This window comes from Delphinus delphis, chromosome 10 (assembly GCF_949987515.2).
Source record: "Delphinus delphis chromosome 10, mDelDel1.2, whole genome shotgun sequence".
Classification (NCBI taxonomy): Eukaryota; Metazoa; Chordata; class Mammalia; order Artiodactyla; family Delphinidae; genus Delphinus; species Delphinus delphis.
This window is the reverse complement of record NC_082692.2, coordinates 55,860,393-55,881,783: the sequence shown is the minus strand read 5'-3', so window position 1 is coordinate 55,881,783 and position 21,391 is coordinate 55,860,393. Positions and strand designations below refer to the sequence as shown.

The 21,391-nt window shown below is 46.8% G+C and overlaps 1 protein-coding gene across 2 annotated transcripts in view; it reads right to left on the bottom strand.

Annotated features, from left to right (window-relative positions):
• The window catches only part of ITGA9 (integrin subunit alpha 9), a 352,979-nt gene that overhangs the window by 149,227 nt on the left and 182,361 nt on the right, over positions 1-21,391 (bottom strand). For both annotated transcript variants that reach the window (XM_060022170.1, XM_060022171.1), the window contains exon 17: positions 9,489-9,565. In XM_060022170.1, the coding sequence (XP_059878153.1) occupies positions 9,489-9,565 (77 nt within the window). The remainder of the gene's footprint in view (positions 1-9,488; positions 9,566-21,391) is intronic.

Genomic DNA, 21,391 nt, shown 5'->3' with positions numbered 1-21,391 from the left:
ATTCTTTTGGTAAATCCTTTTCTTAGGTTGAATGTCCAGTGAGAAGGAAAACGATAGCCATATCATTTTGGCCCTGCTGGAAAGATGCTTACGCATAAAACCTCTGATGGTTGGATCTATTTGGAAGCCAAGGAAAATATTAGCAAATACTATTTTCTTAGGTACACCTGTGAGGTAGATCCAGCCTTCCTGGGTGGCTGGGGAGGGAGCTGTGAGCATGGTCCCAGCCTCTTCTATGGTTGCCATGGTTACCCCTCAGCTCTGTCTTCAAGGCTCCTCTACAGATTCCCCATCCTCTTACCATCCAGATGGAAAATCTTGGTTAGTGTCTGCTCAGCAGGGGGAGGGCTGTCCCTGATACCCAATATTCATTGGGATGGATCTCTGCTGCTCATGTGTGGTAGGGCCTCACACCAAGGCTGGTCCACCCTTTAGAAAACTACAAATCAGATCCTCCTAGAGATAGGAAGGTATTCCCCAAAGTCATTCCAACTAGTTAGCAGCGCGTCAGAGTGGGAGCAAGAAACAGGCTATTTAAAGACAGAGGCCACAGGTCTAATGGCTAGAACACTGGACTTGGCCTCAGGAACCTCCCAGCAGGTTTTCTTTCCTGCCACTGCTACTGAGCTTTCTTTCTGACCTCAGAAAAGTGACTCAAATCCCTGCCTATCAGCTTCTTGTTCTGCATCTGAAATGCTATGCTATCCATGAGAACCACCAACCATGAAGAAGCTTCGAGCTGGGCTTCTTTCCACCCCGCCTGAGTTACTGTGTAGGACAGTGGAGTCGCTGTCTGTGCTCCTCCTGGGGCTGGGCTGGAGCCAGGGCTGCAAAGCAGCACAGCTGCTTGGCCCAGCTCCACCCAGGTCCCTCCTGGGATGATGGAGCGGGCAGAGGCCTGATCCTCTCTGCCTGAGATGTGCCGTGGACACTTCCCTCACCTGCCATTGCTGCTATCCTCAGGAAAACAGGAACAAAGCTCCCAGCCCTGTACCTGGCTCATGGGTTTTTACTACAGCCAAATGCCCTTCAGCAGGTGGGTGATACACAGTGCCGCTCGGGAGAGAAGGGGAAACAGAGTAAGTTGCAGACACATGCAAGAGGAAATCAAGTTACCACAGTAATGGAGAATGTTAGGGGTTTGGAAATGCGGAAAGAAAGCATTCCCCACAAGTTAGTGGAAAGAAGCCTGGGTGTCAAAAGGTAGTATGACACTTCTGCTGGAAATTCCAGAATGAATGCATCAACTGAGATTCTTTGAGAAAGTGGGTGTAGAAGACGTCGTCCACGCCCTTGCCACCCGCCTCAGACTGTTTCAAATGATCTTGCTGACTTCCAGCTGCCAGTGTCTGAATCTCTGTAGCTAAGGACCTTTCTTCAGAACCAGACCCGGCTGCTGTCTGTCACAGGCTGGAAGGGCACACCCAAACCCAGAGTAGTGCTCAACCAATGACTCTCCATAGCTGGTGTACAAGCACCCCAGCCCCTTCACCCCTCAGAGGCAATAATTTTAAGCTGTGTGCTTCCCACCATTCCCTAGTGTTTCCCTGCAGGATGAAGATCCAGAATCCCCTGCAGGATGAAGATCCAGAATCCCCTGCAGCAGCGGGGTAAGATGGGCTGATTGGTAGCCTTTCTCTATTCACATCCTTTGTCTTATGACACATAGCTCCTCCCAGCGGTAAGCACAGTTTATTTCCCCATCCCTTGAATCTCGCTGGCCCTGTGACTTTGCTTTGGCTAACAGAATGTGGCAAAAAGTGAAAACAGACCAGTTCTGTAACAGGTCTCATGAGGCCTTGTGCACTGTGTTCTAGATTTTGGACCCCCAACAGAGACACCTAGCCAACGTGAAGTTGGCTGCAGGTCCATGAAGGAGCCCAGGAGACCAGAAGGCCCAAACAGATGAGCCACAGAATCTGGAGCTGAATAAATGGTGGGTTTTCTGAGGCATGAAGTTTGGGGTGATTTGTTACATAGCAATAACTAACTGATACACAGGTGTATGGTGCACCCTATTGGCAGGCTTCCCTGTAAACTTCTTTACTCCTCTACCTTTGTTCCCTGCACTCTCAAATTTACTCTCAAATCCTTGTCTCAAGGTATGCTTTGGAGAGGACTCAAACTCAGACAGGGGGGGCCTCTTCCCTTGTGCTTCTGGGGAACTCCCTCATGTTCCCATGATTATAGTGACCACAGTGAATTATAATTACTGTTTTCATGTGTGTTTCCCCTTCTAGACCAAGAGCATCGTGTGCAGTAGTTTGTCCCTATTTGTTTTCACCAAGCCTAGTACATCCATGGCAACTGCTCCATCGATATTTGCCATATAAATGAATACACCAGCAGTGTATCACTTCTTGTCAGTTGAGTAGAAGTATTCTGGAAAAGTAGTGCACTCTTCAATACCTCTTCCAGTGTGTGAATGGCTCTTTGTTTGCCTTACTCTGTTGGTCACCTTCCCAGGGGGTTACATCTCGCCCTCCGCCTAGGTAACTCCAACAGAAGGACCACGCACACACCCATTCATCCTTGATGTGGTCCTGAAATGTGAGGGAGACACCTACTGCCTCCCTAGGGAACCCCCATCAGAGCAAGGGAGAGAGGAGAGTGAGGATGAGGAATCCTACTCTCATTCAAAAGGTTCTATTCATTGGAGCATTTCACCTTTCTTTCAAGAACATACCTTTGAAAAAAACCATTCCTATTTCCAGAGATTCCAGAAACAGCCACTACAAAAGCCAGCTGCTCCCGATCAACAAACTTCTGCACTTTTTTGTCCCAGATTTTAGAAAGACAGTGGAGGAAAAAAAATAAATAATAAATCACATGGCTAATATTCTGGTAAGGGCAAAAGTTTTCCAAGATTCTGATCAGCTCCCACTCATCTTCCTTCATAAAATAATAATAATAATAGTGATGATATTACATTTGAGGAAACTGCTGACATAGCAGCCACAAGCTCACGGTCAAATCTGAGGCCCTCCAAGGAGAAAAAAATCCAGCCTACATGTATTAAGAATATCCTGACTCGATGCTTGGACCACCATTTTGGCCCAGCAGGACTGGTGTCTGTGGTCTCCAGTGAGAAAAGCTTTTGAACAGCACCTCACATGTCAGACAGCACAGGGGAAGCATGACTGGGGATGGATGGGAGGCATCTTTGAGGATGGATTTTTTTCTACCCATCCACCTCCTTTCTGTGAGGCTTTTCACACAGAGGAGGACTTTTCCCCCAGCTCCCCAGCCTTGGTCCTTCTGGTCCAGAGCCAGCCTCCGCAACTGAAGCCAGTGTACTGGAAGAGAGCAGGATGCAGAACTGGACACTCCCAGCTTTAATCCCCACCCCCAGCCCCGACCACCATGAGCCCTTGAGCAAGTCACCTGTCTCCCTAAGCCTCTGCGTCCTCCACACTATAAAGAGTGTAATAATACTTACTTCTTAGTGTCACTGACCAGATTAAATGAAATAATACTAGCTCTCATCTACTGAGTGCTTACTATAAGCCAAGCTTTTGGAAGCACTTAAACATGTTTTAATTCGTTAAGTACTCAAAACAACTTTAATAATGTGTTGCTATTATTTCTCCCATTTTACAGAAGAGGAAACAGAGGCACAGAGGTGTGAAGCAACTTGCCCGAGGCTGTGCAGTTGTGCAAACACTACAGTGGACTCTAGCACCTATAGTCCTAGTATAGGGTACCTAGTACATGATGGAAACTCAATAAACAGGGGTCTCTTCCCCTTCATAAAAGAAGACAACTTTACTTCTACCCTATGCTATGCAGTTGATGATTTTGGTCACTGTACCATTTTTAGGAAGGTGAACAATTTGTTTCAAACTCTAAATGGCGCTCTGGGTATAGTGAAGGCTGGTTTTTCATGGATGGAGCCACCCATCTCCCAGCCAAGTGTTTTAGGAAATGCACTTGATCCCCCACCCACACCACAAAAATAGCCTTACTAAGGCTACAACCAGAAGACCATTATATGTGGCCACTAGATGGTTCTTCCAACTTCATATATATTCTTACTGTGCCTTTTTACCTCCTTTAAGTGTTCTTTCATTATTGGAGTTGGCTAGCCAGAAGGCACTGAAATTTCCACTGGTCTCCTGTAGGATGCATCAAAGAAAAAACTTTTTTAACTTAACTGCCATAGTGTTTATTTCTCTTTTCTTTATCTTAATCACATGTGATATATTCTTAGGTACTGTGAGTAGTCAGACAGATGAAACAAAACATAGTCGCATCATTTTACAAATGGAATTTTCAGTCCTGTTTAAAGAAACTAAACAGCTTCATCCCTATTCCTGGACATTTTGGAAATGGTGTGTTTTGGAACGAGGCTCAAGACCATTAAAGACTGTAGACTTTTAATTGCAGAGTTGGTTGTTTTAAGAGACAACAGGCCTGCCAGAATTCATGCTCTCTGGAGAGAAAAATAAAAACATCTGTGAGTCCCAGTCACAGAGAGCATTTCCTGGCTTGATCCCTGGCCACTTGAGGTGACCCAATCACTCCCAGATATCTTTCTCTCTGTTTTCTCAAGACAAAGAATCCTCAGTCTATGGGTACTTTGGCTGCTTCCCACCACAACACCTTGTACTGTGCTGTCTACCCTGTTGTTGGAGGGACTTTTCTCTGTTACCCCTTGGCTTCAACCTTATAGTACAGTGGATGACAGCCAACAGGAGAGCTAGGCTCTAAACACAGCACGAAAGGCAAAAATTCTGTCCAAATTGTCCTTTTGAAGCCCTTGGGGAGGCACCATGGTGGAGATCAACACAATATCTCTCATAAGCCCAACCCTACCCAAGGTGCTCCTGCACTGAGACCAACAGCGGCCACTCCATGGACCTGAGCGAGGGATGCAGGAACTGAGATGCTAGAGAGAGTAACTGACTCAAAACTCAAGCTGGACCATACTTTCACTCAGTGGAATACAGAACCCAATGACCCACACCATCTAAATCTCAATCCCCACCCCCACTCCTCTCTCTCTACCCCTTCAGTGTGCCTACCTGCAATTTTATTAGGTAAAATCCATTCATGCTACAATCCTGCTATACCTCCACTGGCTTCAGGATGAAACCCAAACTCATAGGTGTGTCACAATATAGTGTTTCTCTCTCTCTCTCTCTCTCTCTCTCTCTCTCTCTCTCTCTCTCTCTCTCTCTCTCTCTCTCATCTCTTACTGTGTTCTCCTGGCCTGTGTTCAGTATTTTGGCCATAAACATCTTTGCCACAAGCATTTTTGCAGCAAATATTTTTGCCACATAACTAATTGACCATAAGGCAATTTTGCCATAAAAGATAAAAGAACTGGTTGATTTATACTACATAAATCTAGGCACTCATAACACTCTACACGGTGACAAGGAGACAGGCAGTCTTAAAGCACTGGATGAAAGCAGCTACATGTGTCGACTTGATTGTAAACATGGTGATAAAACTTACTGGAAGTATGAAATAAGAGAGAGTAAAGCCAGATTGCATACTCTACTAGAAAATAATAACATAGCAGTTTGCAAATCCTTCAGATATTTGAAGGTGGAGAGTTGAACACACATTTCCGATGAACTTTGGAACATCTATCAATGAACATGTGACAAGATGCCAGGAACACACAACAGTGTAGAGGCTTTCACAACACAAAGCTCAGTTACAAATGTGCATCTCAGTATTTGGAAACTGATCCCTCTCTTAATGGAGGAAGAAATCTTAGCAAAAAAGAAAAAGTGCGATGCTGAACGGGAAAACAAATCACATTTTAAATGTATTCAAATATTTTGCATTTTGCAATAAAGTCTTTTAATCTTCGTTATTCATTTTTCATGTTCCATTATGTCCTGTTTAATGATGCTCTTTTATTTTTTATCTTTTACAGGAGAATTGCCTTATAGCCAATTAGTTACATGGTGAAAATGCCTGCAGCAAAAAGTCTTGTGGCAAAGATGTTTACAGCAGAGAAGCTCATGGCAAAAATACCTCCGGACCGACTCCTTTACTCCAGATGCCTGCAGATCTGCATGGGTATCCTGCCCTCCACGCCTCTGTGCCTCTGCTCACATTTTCCCTCTGCCCCGAATGTCTGGATGCATTGCCTTTAATTCCTCCTCTTGGAAGCTGTTCCAGGGCCCCATGATGACCCATCTACCTCTCTTCCAGCACTGACCAGGCACTGACAGCACCCAGCTGTCCTCTCCCACCACACCAGGCATCCTGGGAGAGCGGGGCCCACATTTCTTCCCTGACTTGAACAATAAAGAAATGTACATCCCATCCCTGGCAGTAAGGAATCAAGAAAGTTACACAATAACCAAAACAGCTCACTCCTGGTTCAAGCTACCAAGCCTTCCTTTGTCAACCAAATTCAGATCTTGGCTTCCATGAGCAGTTTACTGACTGTGCCTTCTCTCTCTGTGTGCCTGGCTCTGTGCAAAGATCTGGGGAACTTCAAAGTAATGTAAACCCTGGGCTTGGTTTTGTATCTCTACTTAGCCAATTACCAGTTAATGTTTCTCTGATGGCTCCCTTGGGGACATTTATGGGCCCAAGAGTATAATGAAGGTTTGTTTAATGGTGGATTCAGCCAAAAGGCTATTTTGAGAGACCAAGGGGCCTCCTGGGAAATAACTCATCCTAGGGAGATGCTCAGAGCTTTGGTCCAAGGACATTACTTCGGAGATTTGGAAAATCTCCTCCCGCAATCTCTAGGTCTCATGTCTGAGTTGTAGGAAGATGGAATTGCAAGAAAGGCTGAAATAGTCCTGAAAATTATAAGGCACCAGGAAAGCGACACAGAGACCCTGTTCTTTATGTGGTATAATAGATTGCATTATGGTTCCAATTTTCACCCCTCCCTAAATTTGCCTCCTTTGCTGTATGACTGCAGTTCTCCTCGCTAAAAGGGCACAGAACAATAGTTCCCAGTCCCTTGACTTTGAGACTGGTTATATGACTTGCTGTGACCAGTGGAATAAAGCTGAAGTAAGAATGCACCAGCTCTGAACCTAGGCCTTGAGAGTTATCGCGTGTTTCTGCTTGCCCTCTTGCACCGGTGCCATGCTATGAGAAGAATACACCTAGGCCAGGACACTGGTTCCAGCAGGACTGTGAAAGACACATGAAGCAGAGCTGAACTGGGTCACCTGAGCCTAGTTGAGAACCACCTACCCTCTGTTGAACCCCAGATGCATAAGCAAGTCAACCAAGATCCAGTTGAATCCAGCCTGGACCAGCCAACTCTCAGCTGACCTGCAGTTCCCGGAGAATAAACAATTGCTGGTTTAAGCCACTGAGTTTTGGCTAGTTTGTTATACAGCATTTTCTTGTGGTTCTAGCTAGCTGATACATACCGGAGTCTGGGGCCTGGCCACCACACCAGTTGTTCCCATATTATTGATTACTGGGCCCAGAGAACAGACCTGGCTCCGACCAACAGTCCTGAAAGGCCAGGGTAAGGCAGTGGAGGCAGCTTTAGGGAAAAGATGCCTTACTGACCATGAGCCTCGGGTTTTATATTTTAACATATGAAGAGCACAATGCAATACAGATGGATTTGACCGTCCACTAATGGGCAGCAAGAACATTAGGACTCTTCTAATATTTAACCTTAGAGCAAGTGAACATTTTCCCAACACATGAAGTTTTCTACAATCCAAAATACAGTCTGCCTCAAGATAAAACAAATCCACATATTTTTGTTTCATGTTACTTTTCCCCTAAAACACTTTTTGGAAGACCTTTCTAAAACTAAAAGTCATGATCTGATAACTTATGAACCTTCTTTAGAATTGGTTTCTCTCATAATCCCAGGAGGACCTTCTGACTAATGTTAAAACAATTCCAATACCCACTTATCAGTTTGAAATACTTTTCTAAGCTTGGCACAACATGTGCTACTTTAATCTACTACACTAAGTCCTAAGTAAAAGTAATGCTAATTAATATTTAAGAGGTTAGGAAGAGTATCTGTGTGTATGCGGAGGGGCGGATGGGGGGCAGTTACGTCACCTTTCCCCCGATAAATGTAAACAAAAGAAAAAGAATCTTATGGGATATGGGGATATATGTATACATATAGCTGATTCACTTTGTTATACAGCAGAAACTAACACACCATTGTAAAGCAATTATACTCCAATACAGATATTAAAGAAAAAAGAATTCTTACTATTACTTTCCTTTGATGAATAACAGGTTATTTATCAACAGAAGTAAAGACGTCCTAGTGTAGTTACTGGTTCGTGATGGGATATTTCTTTCATTCCACCCAAACTTAACTCTCACAGTTAAGACACACAATATGGCATTTTAGAGGATACCTATCAACACTGATGACTGTTTTTGAGAAATGGTAATAAATAGCATGGAGGCTAAAACAATCTCTCAGAAGGAATTGTCTCGAAAGGAACCCATTCCCTGAAACGTGGTTAAATGACTCAGGACCAGCACCTTCAAGAAGTCTGAAATAAAAGGTTGGCAGAGAGAAAAACAGAAGGCCTTTACGGAAGGTTCACCTTTAGCTGAGGGTTCACGTTCTGTAGGAGGAAGCCCTGCTCCAGGAGACTGGCTGTCTGTTCCCTGGATCAGGACAGCCGCCCCTCTCCTCCACCTGCTCCTGCCACAGAACCATTACTTGTTGTTAAAGCACAACACTTTAAGTGTGGGGAAAAAAATAAAAAGAACCTTTATAGTAGTTCCCGTATTCCTTTATATAATAATAAACTGAATCATAGGGGTTGTTCCAAACAGTTAAATATTGGCAATTTCACATGGCTCAACTTAATACAATGAGTAAACCTAAAATACACCCCTCAGGACTACCCTGGTGGCTCAATGGTTAAGAATCCTCCTGCCAATGCAGGGGACACGGGTTTGAGCCCTGGTCCGGGAAGATCCCACGTGCCACGGAGCAACTAAGCCCGTGAGCCACAACTACTGAGCCTGCGCTCTAGGGCCCGTGAGCCACAGCTACTGAGCCCATGTGCCACAACTACTGAAGCCCACGTGCCTAGAGCCCATGCTCGGCAACAAGAGAAGCCACCGCAATGAGAAGCCCACACACCACAAGGAAGAGTAGCCCCCGCTCGCCACAACTAGAGAAAGCCCGCACACAGCAATGAAGACCCAACGCAGCCGAAAATAAAATAAAATAAATAAATTTTAAAAAACATTACATTAAAAATAAAATACACCCCCCAACACATACACATCACCAATACTCAGGGAAATTAGAAATACAAAACTCTAATTGTGAGATATGTGAGACTACAAACAAAACAAAAACCAAACTATCCCCCCAAATAATACTTGTTGTTAAAATTACAGTATAATATACACTTTCTTAAACTGCAACTTTTCATTTTAAACCCACCTCTATTTACCCTCTTCGGTGGGGAAATCTGCACATGCAGACTTTGGGCCTGAAGTCAGGACAAACAGCTTCCCAGAACAAAGTCAAGAAGGGGGCACTGACTCACCTGGAGAGTAACAGGTGACCCTGAAGCTGCAGGTCGGCGGCACAGTCCTCAGATCGGCAATTCCTTTCAAACACGGTCTGTGAGGGAGACACAAGAGGAAAAGCAAAACAGGGTTAGTGGTAAACGAGTAAATAACAGCTAACCACTTCCTTCCAAATCAGTGGGAATTCTTCCCGTGTGCTTGAGGCACAGCGAGGCCAAACAATACCAAAAAGTCGGAGTTTGGAGCAGACAAAGGTTTACTGCAGGGCCCTGCAAGGAGTCAGCGTCTCATGCCTTAAAAACCCTAAACTCCCTGAAAGCTTTCAGCAAAGCCCTTTTACAGGAAAGGTGAGGGAGGGGCGGGGTTCATTGTTGGAATCTTCTTGGTGTCAGATCCTTTGTTCCTGAGGTCGGGTCACATATTCCTGTAAACGTCCACCAAACAAATGTTAGTCTCTGTTATGACAAGATGGGGCAAGGTCCCAAGGCTCAACTTTCGCCCTCCAAGGTCCTCGTTAAGAGGCTGGCGGCGCCCTCAGGGCCAGGTCCCTAGGCGCCCAGGACCCAGCCGGCCCTCAGGCTCCTGAGGCCGCCCAACTGGGGGCCAGGTCCCGCCGACTGCGACCCAGGGTGGCTGTCGCCGCCATTAGGTCGCGGAGGTGGGCATGGGGGAGAGGTTCGCCGCTGCCTCAAGGCCGGAGCCCAGTGACAAGGGGCCCTCGGCCTGTCCCCGGGCCCCCAGCTCACCCGCCGGTGGAGGCCGAAAGGCCTGGAGGGTCCCGGGGAGAAGGCCGTGACCCATCTGTCTCCACACTCTCCGCCGCAATGACCGCTTCCCTGTTGACCCGGCGGAGTGGGACGTCTAACCACCGCGCCCCGGATCTCGCGCTGAGGGTCTCGCGGTAAAGGCCATGCAGCTGCCCCGCCCCTATTACAATTCGGGTAAGTCCCCCACCCCCATGGAGCCAGGTCCCGCAGGGCGAGGGGTCCTCAGCAGTTAACAAGGAAACCCAAGTCAGGGGTGGCCTTGACCACAGAAGGCACCCCTTGTCTGATTCGTCTCTTAGGCTGCTCAAGTGCTTCTTCAAGTAGTTGTTTCAAGAAAGGTACACGGTAGGTGTTCTTCCCATCTTTGAGATGATCTTTAAATGCTCTCAGATCAGAATGAATAATAACCCATGTGAGTCAAGAACTCTTAGGTTACAGTCTGGTCATTTCCCTCTGCTGTCGTGGCGAGGCAGAAAATCCGTATTTGATGTGGGTTCTGCCTGAACGAGGGGTTCATACTATAATTTTTAATTCCAAAGGGGAAAGTCAAAGGCAATTAGGCTCTGAGGCCAAGGGCACCACAACCAACTGAAGGGATCCTGTCTCGGCAGGGCAGCTGGTAGCTATCAGGATGGAGTGTCCTTTCTCTAACCAAGGCTGGGCCTCCTGGGCCTCCAGGGCCTCCACCCAGTGCTGGGGCCTAAAGCTCACTATGCCACACCCGACATCTTTCCAGGGGGCTTGCAGCGTGTGCCTGAGCTGAGCCTACCTGTGGAGGGCAGCCAGGAATCAGGAGCAGCTCTGGGGAGGAGTTACAGTTTTCTTCTCTCTGTGGTACCCGGCGGGCTTGTCTGTCCTTTCCTCTGGTCTCAATCTCTCTGATGTCTCTAATCTGTGAACAGCAGGCTTCCTGAGTCCACACAGACAGAGACTCTTCACTAGTTAGATGCCTTTGATCACTTTGGTGGGATTTTGGAGAGAGGAGCCTGTGGCCGTTTTTCAGTTGTCATTTATTCACTATTCAACTTCTCTGTCATCACTACTCATATTTCTGGGTCCCCCTCTAACACATACAGAGAACATAGTTCCACGTGATTCATCCTACTCCCACAAGACAAGTCCAGGCAGCTTCTCTGAGCATCCATGTGGACTCCAGCAAACGTGCTGGCCAACGAACAATCTAGACCCAACCAGGCAGAGTAACTTTGCTTATGGAAATTCATATTCCTGTGTCACATTTCCAAAAGAATAATATGTCCCAGACAACATTCCCTGCCGTGAGTGTGGGGAAAACTCATGAAAGTCTTGAGCAAAAAAAGGACATTCCCATGTTCTTTTAGCCAACACTGGGGGCAAAGAGAGAGCCAAATTTCCAGGAGATTTTAATAGGGGGCATTTGTGATTTATCTGCCATCTCAGTCAAGGAGAAAACAGGAATAAGTGGATGTGAGGTCTGCATGAATATCTCAGGTGGGAAAAGGCAGCTTTCCGAGGTTAGAAATGAGGAGAAACACCAAAGATGACTTTACCACCAAGCTGATGAAACTTCAGGCTGAAGGGCCTTCACTGACACGCTCCCACCGGGGCCTTGCACCTCACGTTCTATTCATGATGTTACTTGATTTTCCCCAAGAGAAGCTCTCCTCCCAAATCATATAAGCTTTAGGCTTCACTAAACCCAGCTCTGCCCCTGGTGACAGGCTTCTCTTTACAAATGTTTCTCCCATTTTACAGGCAAGAGACAGTCTGACTTCCAGCCTTTGGAGGTGGGGTGCGGTGGGGTGGGGAGCAGGTGAGAACTGACAAGGAGGAAGGGACCTACAGCCATCCCGTGGCACACAATCTGAAAAAATGAGGTGCCTGCCCTCCTCAGCTCCATCTCCCTGGCTCTCCTGTGCCAGCCACCCCTTAGCCTGGCCGTATAACTTCCCACCTCAGGGCCTCCCCACATGCTGAGTCCAAATGCCTCCACCGGGTTCACCTGGTATGTGTCCTTTCATCCTTCAATGAGCAAATCAAAACCACATCCCTGAGTCCCTGATAAGCTTGGGCTCTGTCATAAGTTCTTGTAGTTCATGTACTTTTCCTTCTACTGCTCATCTCGATTGTAACTAATTAATTTTATCATTACGTGTTTCCCGTTTGTCTCCCCTGCTAAAATGATGCTCCAGGACTGTATTGGTCTTGTTCACCCCTGTGCCTTCCCTCAGACCCCAGCATGTAGAAGCTGCCACACTGGAGGACCCCACATGATCTGAGAGATGGGGTGACCGTTGGAACATGGGCCAATGAGAATACACTGCTCATCAACACCAAAGCTGTAGCCCCCCCAGCAAAGAACTGTTGCTCAGCTACAAGCTCTGTCCTTGGTCTGACTTTCCCTTGTACTCTGCTATTTCCTGTCCCTGAAACTAACTTCTCTAGCTGTTAAGTCCTCCAGTGCTGCTGAATTTCCTTCCAACAAAGGCAAGCACTGAGTCTGCCATACACACACTCACACACAAAAACTGGGTGTATACACACACACACACACACACACACACTCACACTCACATACACATTAGTTGAGTGCTTACACTGACCAGCTAAAATTAAGCACAAACTATAGTGAGAAGATAAAGCACAAGCTTAGAAATCAGTCCAGGACTCAATTTCCACATTTACAAAATGAAAATAACAGCATTAGTGACAATCTTGTTAATCCACATTAGCATTTAGCTGGGAGTGGGAGTTTGTGGCTATTACACTGTTCTTGTTTTAGGCATCACTGTCTACACCAGCAAATGTGAATGACAATGATGGTATGTAAGAGTGAGGTAAGAGTGAGCTCCATGAAGATTCCCTAGTGGACAGTGCAGTACAAGACCATGGAGAGAGAATCAAAATGAATCTCTCTCTGTGTAGACGACTGTACTTTCTGAAAACCAATGCACGATGTCTCCCATTGCACTCTTTACAATGTGACTCTGAGATTCCTCCCACAGAGAATGGCGTCAATACTTTACCCTTTGAATCTGGGTGGATTTGTGGCTGCAGAGAAGTGGTGCTTTGCAATTTCCAAGCCTAGTCATCAAAAGTACTAGAGGTTCCTCTGAGTTCTCTTGCGGCATTAGCTCCTGGACTATAGCTACTACCCTACAAGGAAGCCATGGAGAGGCCCACGTGGAGAGAAACTAACCGGCAGCATCAACTCGAGGCCACGGAAGTCAGCCGCCATGGAAATGGGTCCCCCAGCCCCACCAAGCTGCCATGATGTGGAGCAGAGATGAGCAGCTCTGACCAGGCCCTGCCAAATTTCAAATTCATGAACAAAATGAATGACTGCTGTTATTTTAGGCCACTACATTTTGGGATAGTTTATTTTACAGAAATAGTTTACTGGAATATTCCTCAACCTAATGGCCTCCCCTAACTTGGGTAATGGTGTGAACAAAAGTGGCTGTGCATTCCAAGCCCTGGCAAAGCCTTGGCTTAGGCAAGACCCTCCCCAGGCTGGGAATGAAGTTGTCTTATAGGTAAAATATCAAGACAGCAAGGAATCAAGAGACCTGTGTCATCCACCTTGGAGACTGAAGTTGAAACTCAGAGATCCTGCGCTTGGGACCTGGATTCGTCTCTCTGGGGCAAGTGACAGTTTTGTTTCCTGAGGAACTGAAAAACATCTCTCTGGGGCAGAAGCGGGGGCAGTCTGAAGCCTCAGAATGCTAGCTGACAGCATAGTTTCCAGGAGCAAGTAAAAAATATCTCTCCTGTACAAAGCGGAAAGAGTACAGGTTCTCCCTGAAGCCAATGGGCCAAACTACCAATTTTCCAACTTCTCCTCTGCCTGCTTCTCCACGTCTCCCTAACCCTCTGGGCAAACACAGGCCTGGCTGCCTAAATCAGGCAAATCTCAACCCAGCTTGGAAGAAGTCTCTCCCACCTCCTTCCAGCCTCGACCTCTGATTGGAAAATCCCTGTCAATTTTTTTTTTTTTTTAACCTGGAAGCAGCCATTCTGGAAAATGGAAACAGAGCTAAGAAGACATCATCTCTGAGGACGTCCCTGGTGGCACAGTGGTTAAGAATTTGCCTGCCAATGCAGGGGACACCGGTTCAAGCCCTGGTCCGGGAAGATCCCACATGCCACGGAGCAACTAAGCCCGTGCGCCACAACTACTAAAGCCTGCACGTTCTAGAGCCCGTGCTCCGCAACAAGAGAAGCCACCACAATGAGAAGCCCACGCACCGCAACGAAGAGTAGCCCCCGCTCGCTGCATCTAGAGAAAGCCCGCGCGCAGCAAAGAAGATCCAATGCAGCCAAAAATAAATAAAGAAACTAAAAAAAGAAAAAAAAAAAGAAGACATCATCTCTGATTCCTCTCTGTCTACAGGAGATTAAACTCCTTCTCTCAGGAGACGACTGTTTCCTGCCTTGGGCTTTGCAGTCTGGACACCCAGTGGCCTCCCCAGCCTCATGGACTAGATTTCCATGCTGGCTCCTTTCTCACCCTAGTCTTCATCTCAGCTTTCCCTGGAGAATACACTTTTCTTTTTGAAATCCTTTCTCCAGCTTCTCCTCCAATCCTTACTCTACTTGTTTTAGAGTAAGGTTGGCAGATTTTTCTGTAAAGGGCCAGACAGTAAATATTTTCAGCCTTGAGGGCCAGATGGTCTCAGCTACAACTGCTCAGCTCTGTTGCTAGAGCAAAAGCAGACATATGTAAAGGAATGGCCATGGTTGTGTCAGTAAAACTTTATTTATAAAAACAGGCAGCAGGCTAGATTTGGCCAGCAGACTGTAGTTTGCCCATTCCTGTTCTAGAATATTTGGATACTTGTTTCCTCATTCCCTTTAGGCCAGGGGGGTTGGGGGGAGGGTAGAAGACAATGAATTCAGTTCAATTTAAATTTTGCTCTGAACCAGAGCACAGAGGCTGGAGTTGGCTGTGTTTTTCTCACAAAGCTGTGGCCACCAAGGCCAAAACAACCTTGGGTGCGTGTGATAGCTCAATGGCTGCCCTGGCCAAGGCTGACTTCAGAAAAGCAGTCGCCCAGGTGCTCAGGCCTTGGAGGGCCGATTTTCTCCCACCCAAATCTACAGTGGAAAAATCTGCACTGATCTAGCAGGAAGTAGGATTCTTAGTCTATTCCAGCTGTCACGTTCAGAGGAGGCTCAGTTTCTTGAAGTTGGTGATATTAGCTTTAAAAATATATAAATCATTGATGTAGGATAGACACTGTTTATAGGGTTGCCATGGCAAACCGGTCCCATGCTGACACCTGAGAAAATAGGACAATTGGATTGGGTGGGAATTAATGCTTTTCAAATCCCAGCCCAAGGCTGTTTGTAAGCTAAAATGAGCAAGACATTTCCTGATGGGCAATCTGACTTTGCAGAAGGTGTTTGCCTGGACAACAGGAGGGACATTTCTGAACTGCTGTTCCTCCCATCATCCCACATAAGTTCCCAGAGGCCCCAGCCATAGGTAATTCATGCCTGCAGCCCCCAGCACCTAGCATAGTATTAAACATTTGTGTGTGTGTGTGTGTGTGTAAATGCCATGACCTGAGTGTAAGAGGTTTCTCCTTCCCGATTCCATTTTAATGCTTTTTCCAGAATGCAAAATTGTCCTTAATGTGGCACATTAAAGACCTCATTCCTGGGTGGTCCCAGGAATTTCAGCTCTATTGAGTCTTATATCCAAATGAAGGAAGAGTCTCATAGCTTGGTATTTAAAATCAGGTCACGGGCTTCCCTGCTGGCGCAGTGGTTAAGAATCCGCCTGCCAATGCAGGGGATTTGGGTTCGAGCCCTGGTCCGGGAAGATCCCACATGCCGCGGAGCAGCTAAGCCCGTGCGCCACAACTACTGAAGCCCGCATGCCTAGAGCCCATGCTCCGCAACAAGAGAAGCCACCGCAATGAGAAGCCTGAGCACTGCAACAAAGAGTAGCCCCACTCACTGCAACTGGAGAAAGCCTGCACACAGCAACGAAGACCCAACGCAGACAAAAATAATAAATAAAATAAATAATAAATAAATAAATAAATAAAATAAAATCAGGTCATGCAGACAGACTTGCTTTCTAAAGAACAGCACATCCACAAGAATAAATGAAAGACAAATACTTTGTAAAATTAAAGCTGAGAAATTCCTTCTATCTCAGGGTCTGTATAAATTGTCCTTTCAGATTTTGAAATCATGGGAGGAGTCCAGTTGGTTTCCCTTTAAACAACAAACGTGGTACTGATTTTGCTTCATGTCCCCCATGGAAAAACTGGAAGTGATAAATGCTTCTGTCTTTTGGGTATCCCTTGGTTTACTCCATGGCCCTGTGGTTTGGAGAACAGCCCCCACTGCCTGAAGGCAACATTCTGAAGATCTAGTTCAATCCCCATGAAGAAGTGAGTGGGAGGAGGAACTGCTCAGGGAGGTCCTGCCCACACGGGCCTACATCTGGCCTCTGGACCCTCCCAGTGTCCTTTCCAGGTCTGCCTGAGACTTGGTGGTTTTTGCAGGCCATATTTCAAGTCCCTCTACAACAACCTCAGCCATCAACTCCCCTCTAGGGATCTCCTGCCTTCCAGGACCAGAATTTCCTTCTTTTTTTCTTATAAATTTATTTATTGATTTTCAGCTATGTTGAGTCTTCGTTGCTGCGTGTGGGCTTTCTCTAGTTGCGTCAAGTGGGAGCTACTCTTCCGTTGCGATGCACAGCCTTCTCATTGCAGTGGCTTCTTTTATTGTGGAGCACGGGCTTTAGGCGTGAGGGCTTCAGTAGTTGTGGCGCACCGGCTCAGTAGCTGTGGCTCACGGGCTCTAGAGCGCAAGCTGAGTAGTTGTGGCACACAGGCTTAGTTGCTCCGCGGCATGTGGGATCTTCCCAGACCAGGGCTCGAACCCGTGTCCCCTGCATTGGCAGGTGGATTCTTAACCACTGCGCCACCAGGGAAGCCCCAGAATTTCTTTCATTTCTTCTTTTTTTTTTAAAGGGCCAGAGTTTCTTTGCCTTGATTTTTACCCTGGAATCTTTTGTGTTCTTTTATCTTTTTAAGAAAAGGTTGCTGTTAGTCACAAGAGGCAGAAAACAGAACCAACAAGTTCAAAAAAAGGGTCTGGTGCTGTCAGAGAAAAGGAAGAGTATTCTAGCCATGCTTCTTTTTTTTTTTAAATTTGGCTGCGCTGGGACTTAGTTGCAGCATGCGGGATCTTTAGTTGTGGCATGCGGGCTCCTTTAGTTGCGGCACGTGGGATCTAGTTCCCTGACCAGGGATGGAAACCGGACCCCCTGCATTGGGAATCACGAAGCCTTAACCACTGGAGCACCAGGGAAGTCCCTAGCCATGCTTCTAAAAGCTGCTGAGTCAGACGTAGTCAGGCAACTAGGAGTGAGAAAGATGGCTTCAAACTGGAGAGGACGCCAGGGGGACCTCTCCTCCCCTGTCTGCAAGAACATCATGTGAATGGGCTCCAGGTAGCATTTCAAGTAGCAAGAGCCTGGCCTTTGACTTCCTGAATCATCTCAGAAGATACCAAGAGAGAAGCTAAGATTTCTTCCCCAGCTAGAGACTATCCACTGGATGTGCACCCTTGCTTGTTTACACACACACTCCACGTGCTTGTGCGGGAGGTTTTTAATAAAGCAGGACAATGTAGAAGAAGATCCAACAGGCTGAAGATTTGGAGGAAAACCACTGTTTTCTTCTGAAAAGAGTTTTGGAGGACCAGAACACATTCTTTCCAGAAAACTGCAAAGATAATGGTTGTAATTCAGTTTGCTAATCTTTTGTTAAGGATTTTTGCATCTATGTTCATCAGCGATATTGGCCTATAATTTTTTTTTGGGTGTTGTTCTTGTCTGGTTTGGGATTAGGGTAATACTGGCCTCGTAAAATGAGTTAGGATGTGTTCCCTTCTCTTCCGATTTGTTTTGGAAGAGTTTGATAAGGATAGGTATTAAACCTTTTTTTTTCTTTTTTTCGGTACGCGGGTCTCTCACTGCTGTGGCCTCCCCCGTTGCAGAGCACAGGCTCCGGACGCACAGGCTCAGCGGCCATGGCTCATGGGCCCAGCCGCTCTGCGGCATGTGGGATCCTCCCAGAGGGGGGCACAAAGCCGTGTCCCCTGCATCAGCAGGCGGACTCTCAACCACTGCGCCACCAGGGAAGCCCTAAATCTTCTTTGAATATAAATAAAAAGAAATAAAGAATCGCATGCTGCGGGAGTTCCCTTAGTGGTCCAGTGGTTAGGACTTGGCACTTTCACTGACGTGGCCTGGGTTCAATCCCTGGTTAGAGAACTAAGATCTCGCAAGCCGCATAGCGGGGCCAAAATAAAAATAAAGAATCTCATGCTAAAAAAAAATTGCAAAGATAAAGTATAACACTGAAGAAGAAATTGTAAAAATTCAACAGGTGACTACAAGTACAGCCCAGCCTTTGATAGTAGGTGTAACCTCTCCTTTGCTCTTTGGATTAACCTTGACGGGAAGCCTGAGAAACAGATACAGCCAGACTTCCGTGGTCAGTAATGTTGAACTACATACTTGTTTTCCTCACTTGTACTTGAAAGTGGATGGTTTTCACAGGTGTTTCACCACGGTGCCCTTTCTGAGAAGATTAGCCAGAGGCTGATGCCAAACAGCTAATGCCTATAGAAGTAGGACTGATCAGGCTGATATAGGGAGGGGGGTGGACACCTCCTCCTCTAACACCCCTTCTCCTCCACTGCACCAACCTGCTCCCTTGAATCCAGGTGTGTGCTCTGGAACCCGCAGGTTGGATGGTCTCTGAGACCTGTCCGGCTCTGACGTCTGGAGTAACTCTGCTCTCTCCTCCCTGCCAACCCCTCAGATTTCCATCCTTCTGCAGAGACTTTACATATGGTAATGAAAATAAACCTTAGAGCTGTAAATAATAGAATTTTAAGCTGGCTGTGCACCTCAGCCAGGAAAGCATTACCTAATGTCCAGGCTGAACAAACACTGAGTCTTTGTGGGCACGGGGCTGGCATCCCACACACCCAGGCATTGAGGGGCCGGGGTGGGAGGTCCAGATGGTGATGGTTTCCAGCACAATGGAGGTTCAGAGTTTATGGCTTCAACATAGTAAAACGTTAATATTAGAGTAAAACAGTTCACCTTTCCCTTGAAAGATGACAAAGTGAGTATTCTCAACATAGCCAGTGCCTTTCCTCTCACCAGCTGTGTCTCCTCCATCTTGATCTTCGAAAAAATAGACTCACACGTGCACAAAGGTACTGTGGAGTAGGTAAGTCGTCCTAAATCACACACCTTGCTCTCCTGCCTGGTAGGAATTCTTAGAGAGTTCATGGAGCACATTTATTTCAATTATACAGCTTTGCTGAATCTGCAGTGAAGAAATTCTGATACGACGTCCAATGTCTGCAGGAGGACCTAGCCTTGTGCTCTTTCAGAAGGGCCCTTTCCACTGAGATAGGTTTACTGAGCATCCTCTATGAGCCAGGCAGTGCTAAGCATTGGGGGTCAACAGCAAAAATCAAGGTGTTACCTGGTCTGGGCCCTTATCTGGAGGCTCTGGGGGAAAATGCGCTTCCAGGCATACTCAGGTTGTTTGCGGAATTTACTGCCCTGTGGTTGTAGGACTGAGGTCCCCATTTCCATGCTGACACTCACCAGGGAGGCTCTCTCAGCTCCTCAAGGTTGTCTGCATTCCTTGTCAAGTTGCATCACCGTCTTCAAAGCCAGCAATGGCAGGTCAAGTCCTTCTCAAGCTTCAGATCTCTCTGACTCCTTCCTCTCCTGCATCTCTCTGACCTATTCTTCCTCCTTCCTTCTGCCTCCAGCTGGAGAAAGATTGGGCCCATCTGGATAATCCAGGAAACTCTCCCTAGTGTAAAGCCCATAACCTTAGTTACAACTGCAAAGTCCTTCCCTTTGCCATGTGATGCATTATATTCACAGGTTCCAGGAATGAGGGTGTGGACATCTTTGGGGGCCATTCTGTCTACCACAGTGGGTGGCTGGGAAGTCCAGCCCCAGCCAGGTCTCTTTGGGGGCCTCCTGAGGAAGCCGGAAAGCAGTTATTTCCAAAGCTCTACTCTGTGTATAGGGTTTGAAGTCAAGGCCTCTGTCATAGCCATTGGTATGCTCACCTGTAGGAGAAACATTAGGGCCCCAATGACAGCCCTTCCTGCTTTCCCAGCACACAGGCCAGCCAGAGCTTTCCAGGACTGTTTCATTTCATTCCATACTCTTTCAGCAGCTGAGACCCACTAGGAACTGATGATGAGTCAACTCTCTGAGTGTATCAGACAGAACCTTCATGAACTGACCTGCAAGACCTTCCTGGGGCTGCTAACTGGCCCCCCAGTCCAGGCAGACCACCTCAAGAAGATGTGATGGTCTCCTGTCCCCTACCAGTTCAATCAAGTCCAACTCCCTGGTCAGTGAACAAGTGGCCTTAGACTGTCTGACTGTACCTCTAGCCCTAATGGCCCCTCTCCTTCTCCTCACTAGATGTTCAGCCACATGGAAGACCATTAGCATCCATCACTCCCTCCTTCTCTGTTGGTCAAAGCCCTCCAGCCCCAAGTATACAAATCCTACTTCTTCCATGAGGCTCCAGCCAATTCTCCCTTCTCCAGAGAGCATCTCCTTATCCTCAGCTGGAAGAGGTCTCCAGAGTGAAATTCACACACACTAGTCTGAATCTCACTTTCTGCTCTGTATAAGTTATTCCTGTACAGTCTCTAAGTCTACTAAGGCAGCAATGTTTCATTTATCTTTTTATCCACATCTTACGTGTAGCAGACATTCAATTAGCTGAATTGCTCTTAGATTTATAGTCCTTTTAAATTACTCTTCTGGCTAATGGATAAAACACTTTGTTGTTGTTATATCTGTACCAAATATATCTTGAGGCAAGAGAGGCAGGTCTCTGCTTTCCTTAAATTTTTAAGGTGAAACGTGCATTCATCAGTCTGTATGTTCTACAGAGGCTGTAGCATTAGAGCTCCAATATTCTCCAAGTGCCCAGAATCCCAACAGGTCCTCAGCAACGGTGGCAACCCCACTATTCACACATACAGCCTGGCACGCACCCTGAAACCCATTTTCTCCCAAGGTTGCTCTTCACCCAGCAGAGGGAAGACTTGGCCTCCTGCCTGCCTCACTCACTCCCACTCTCTGC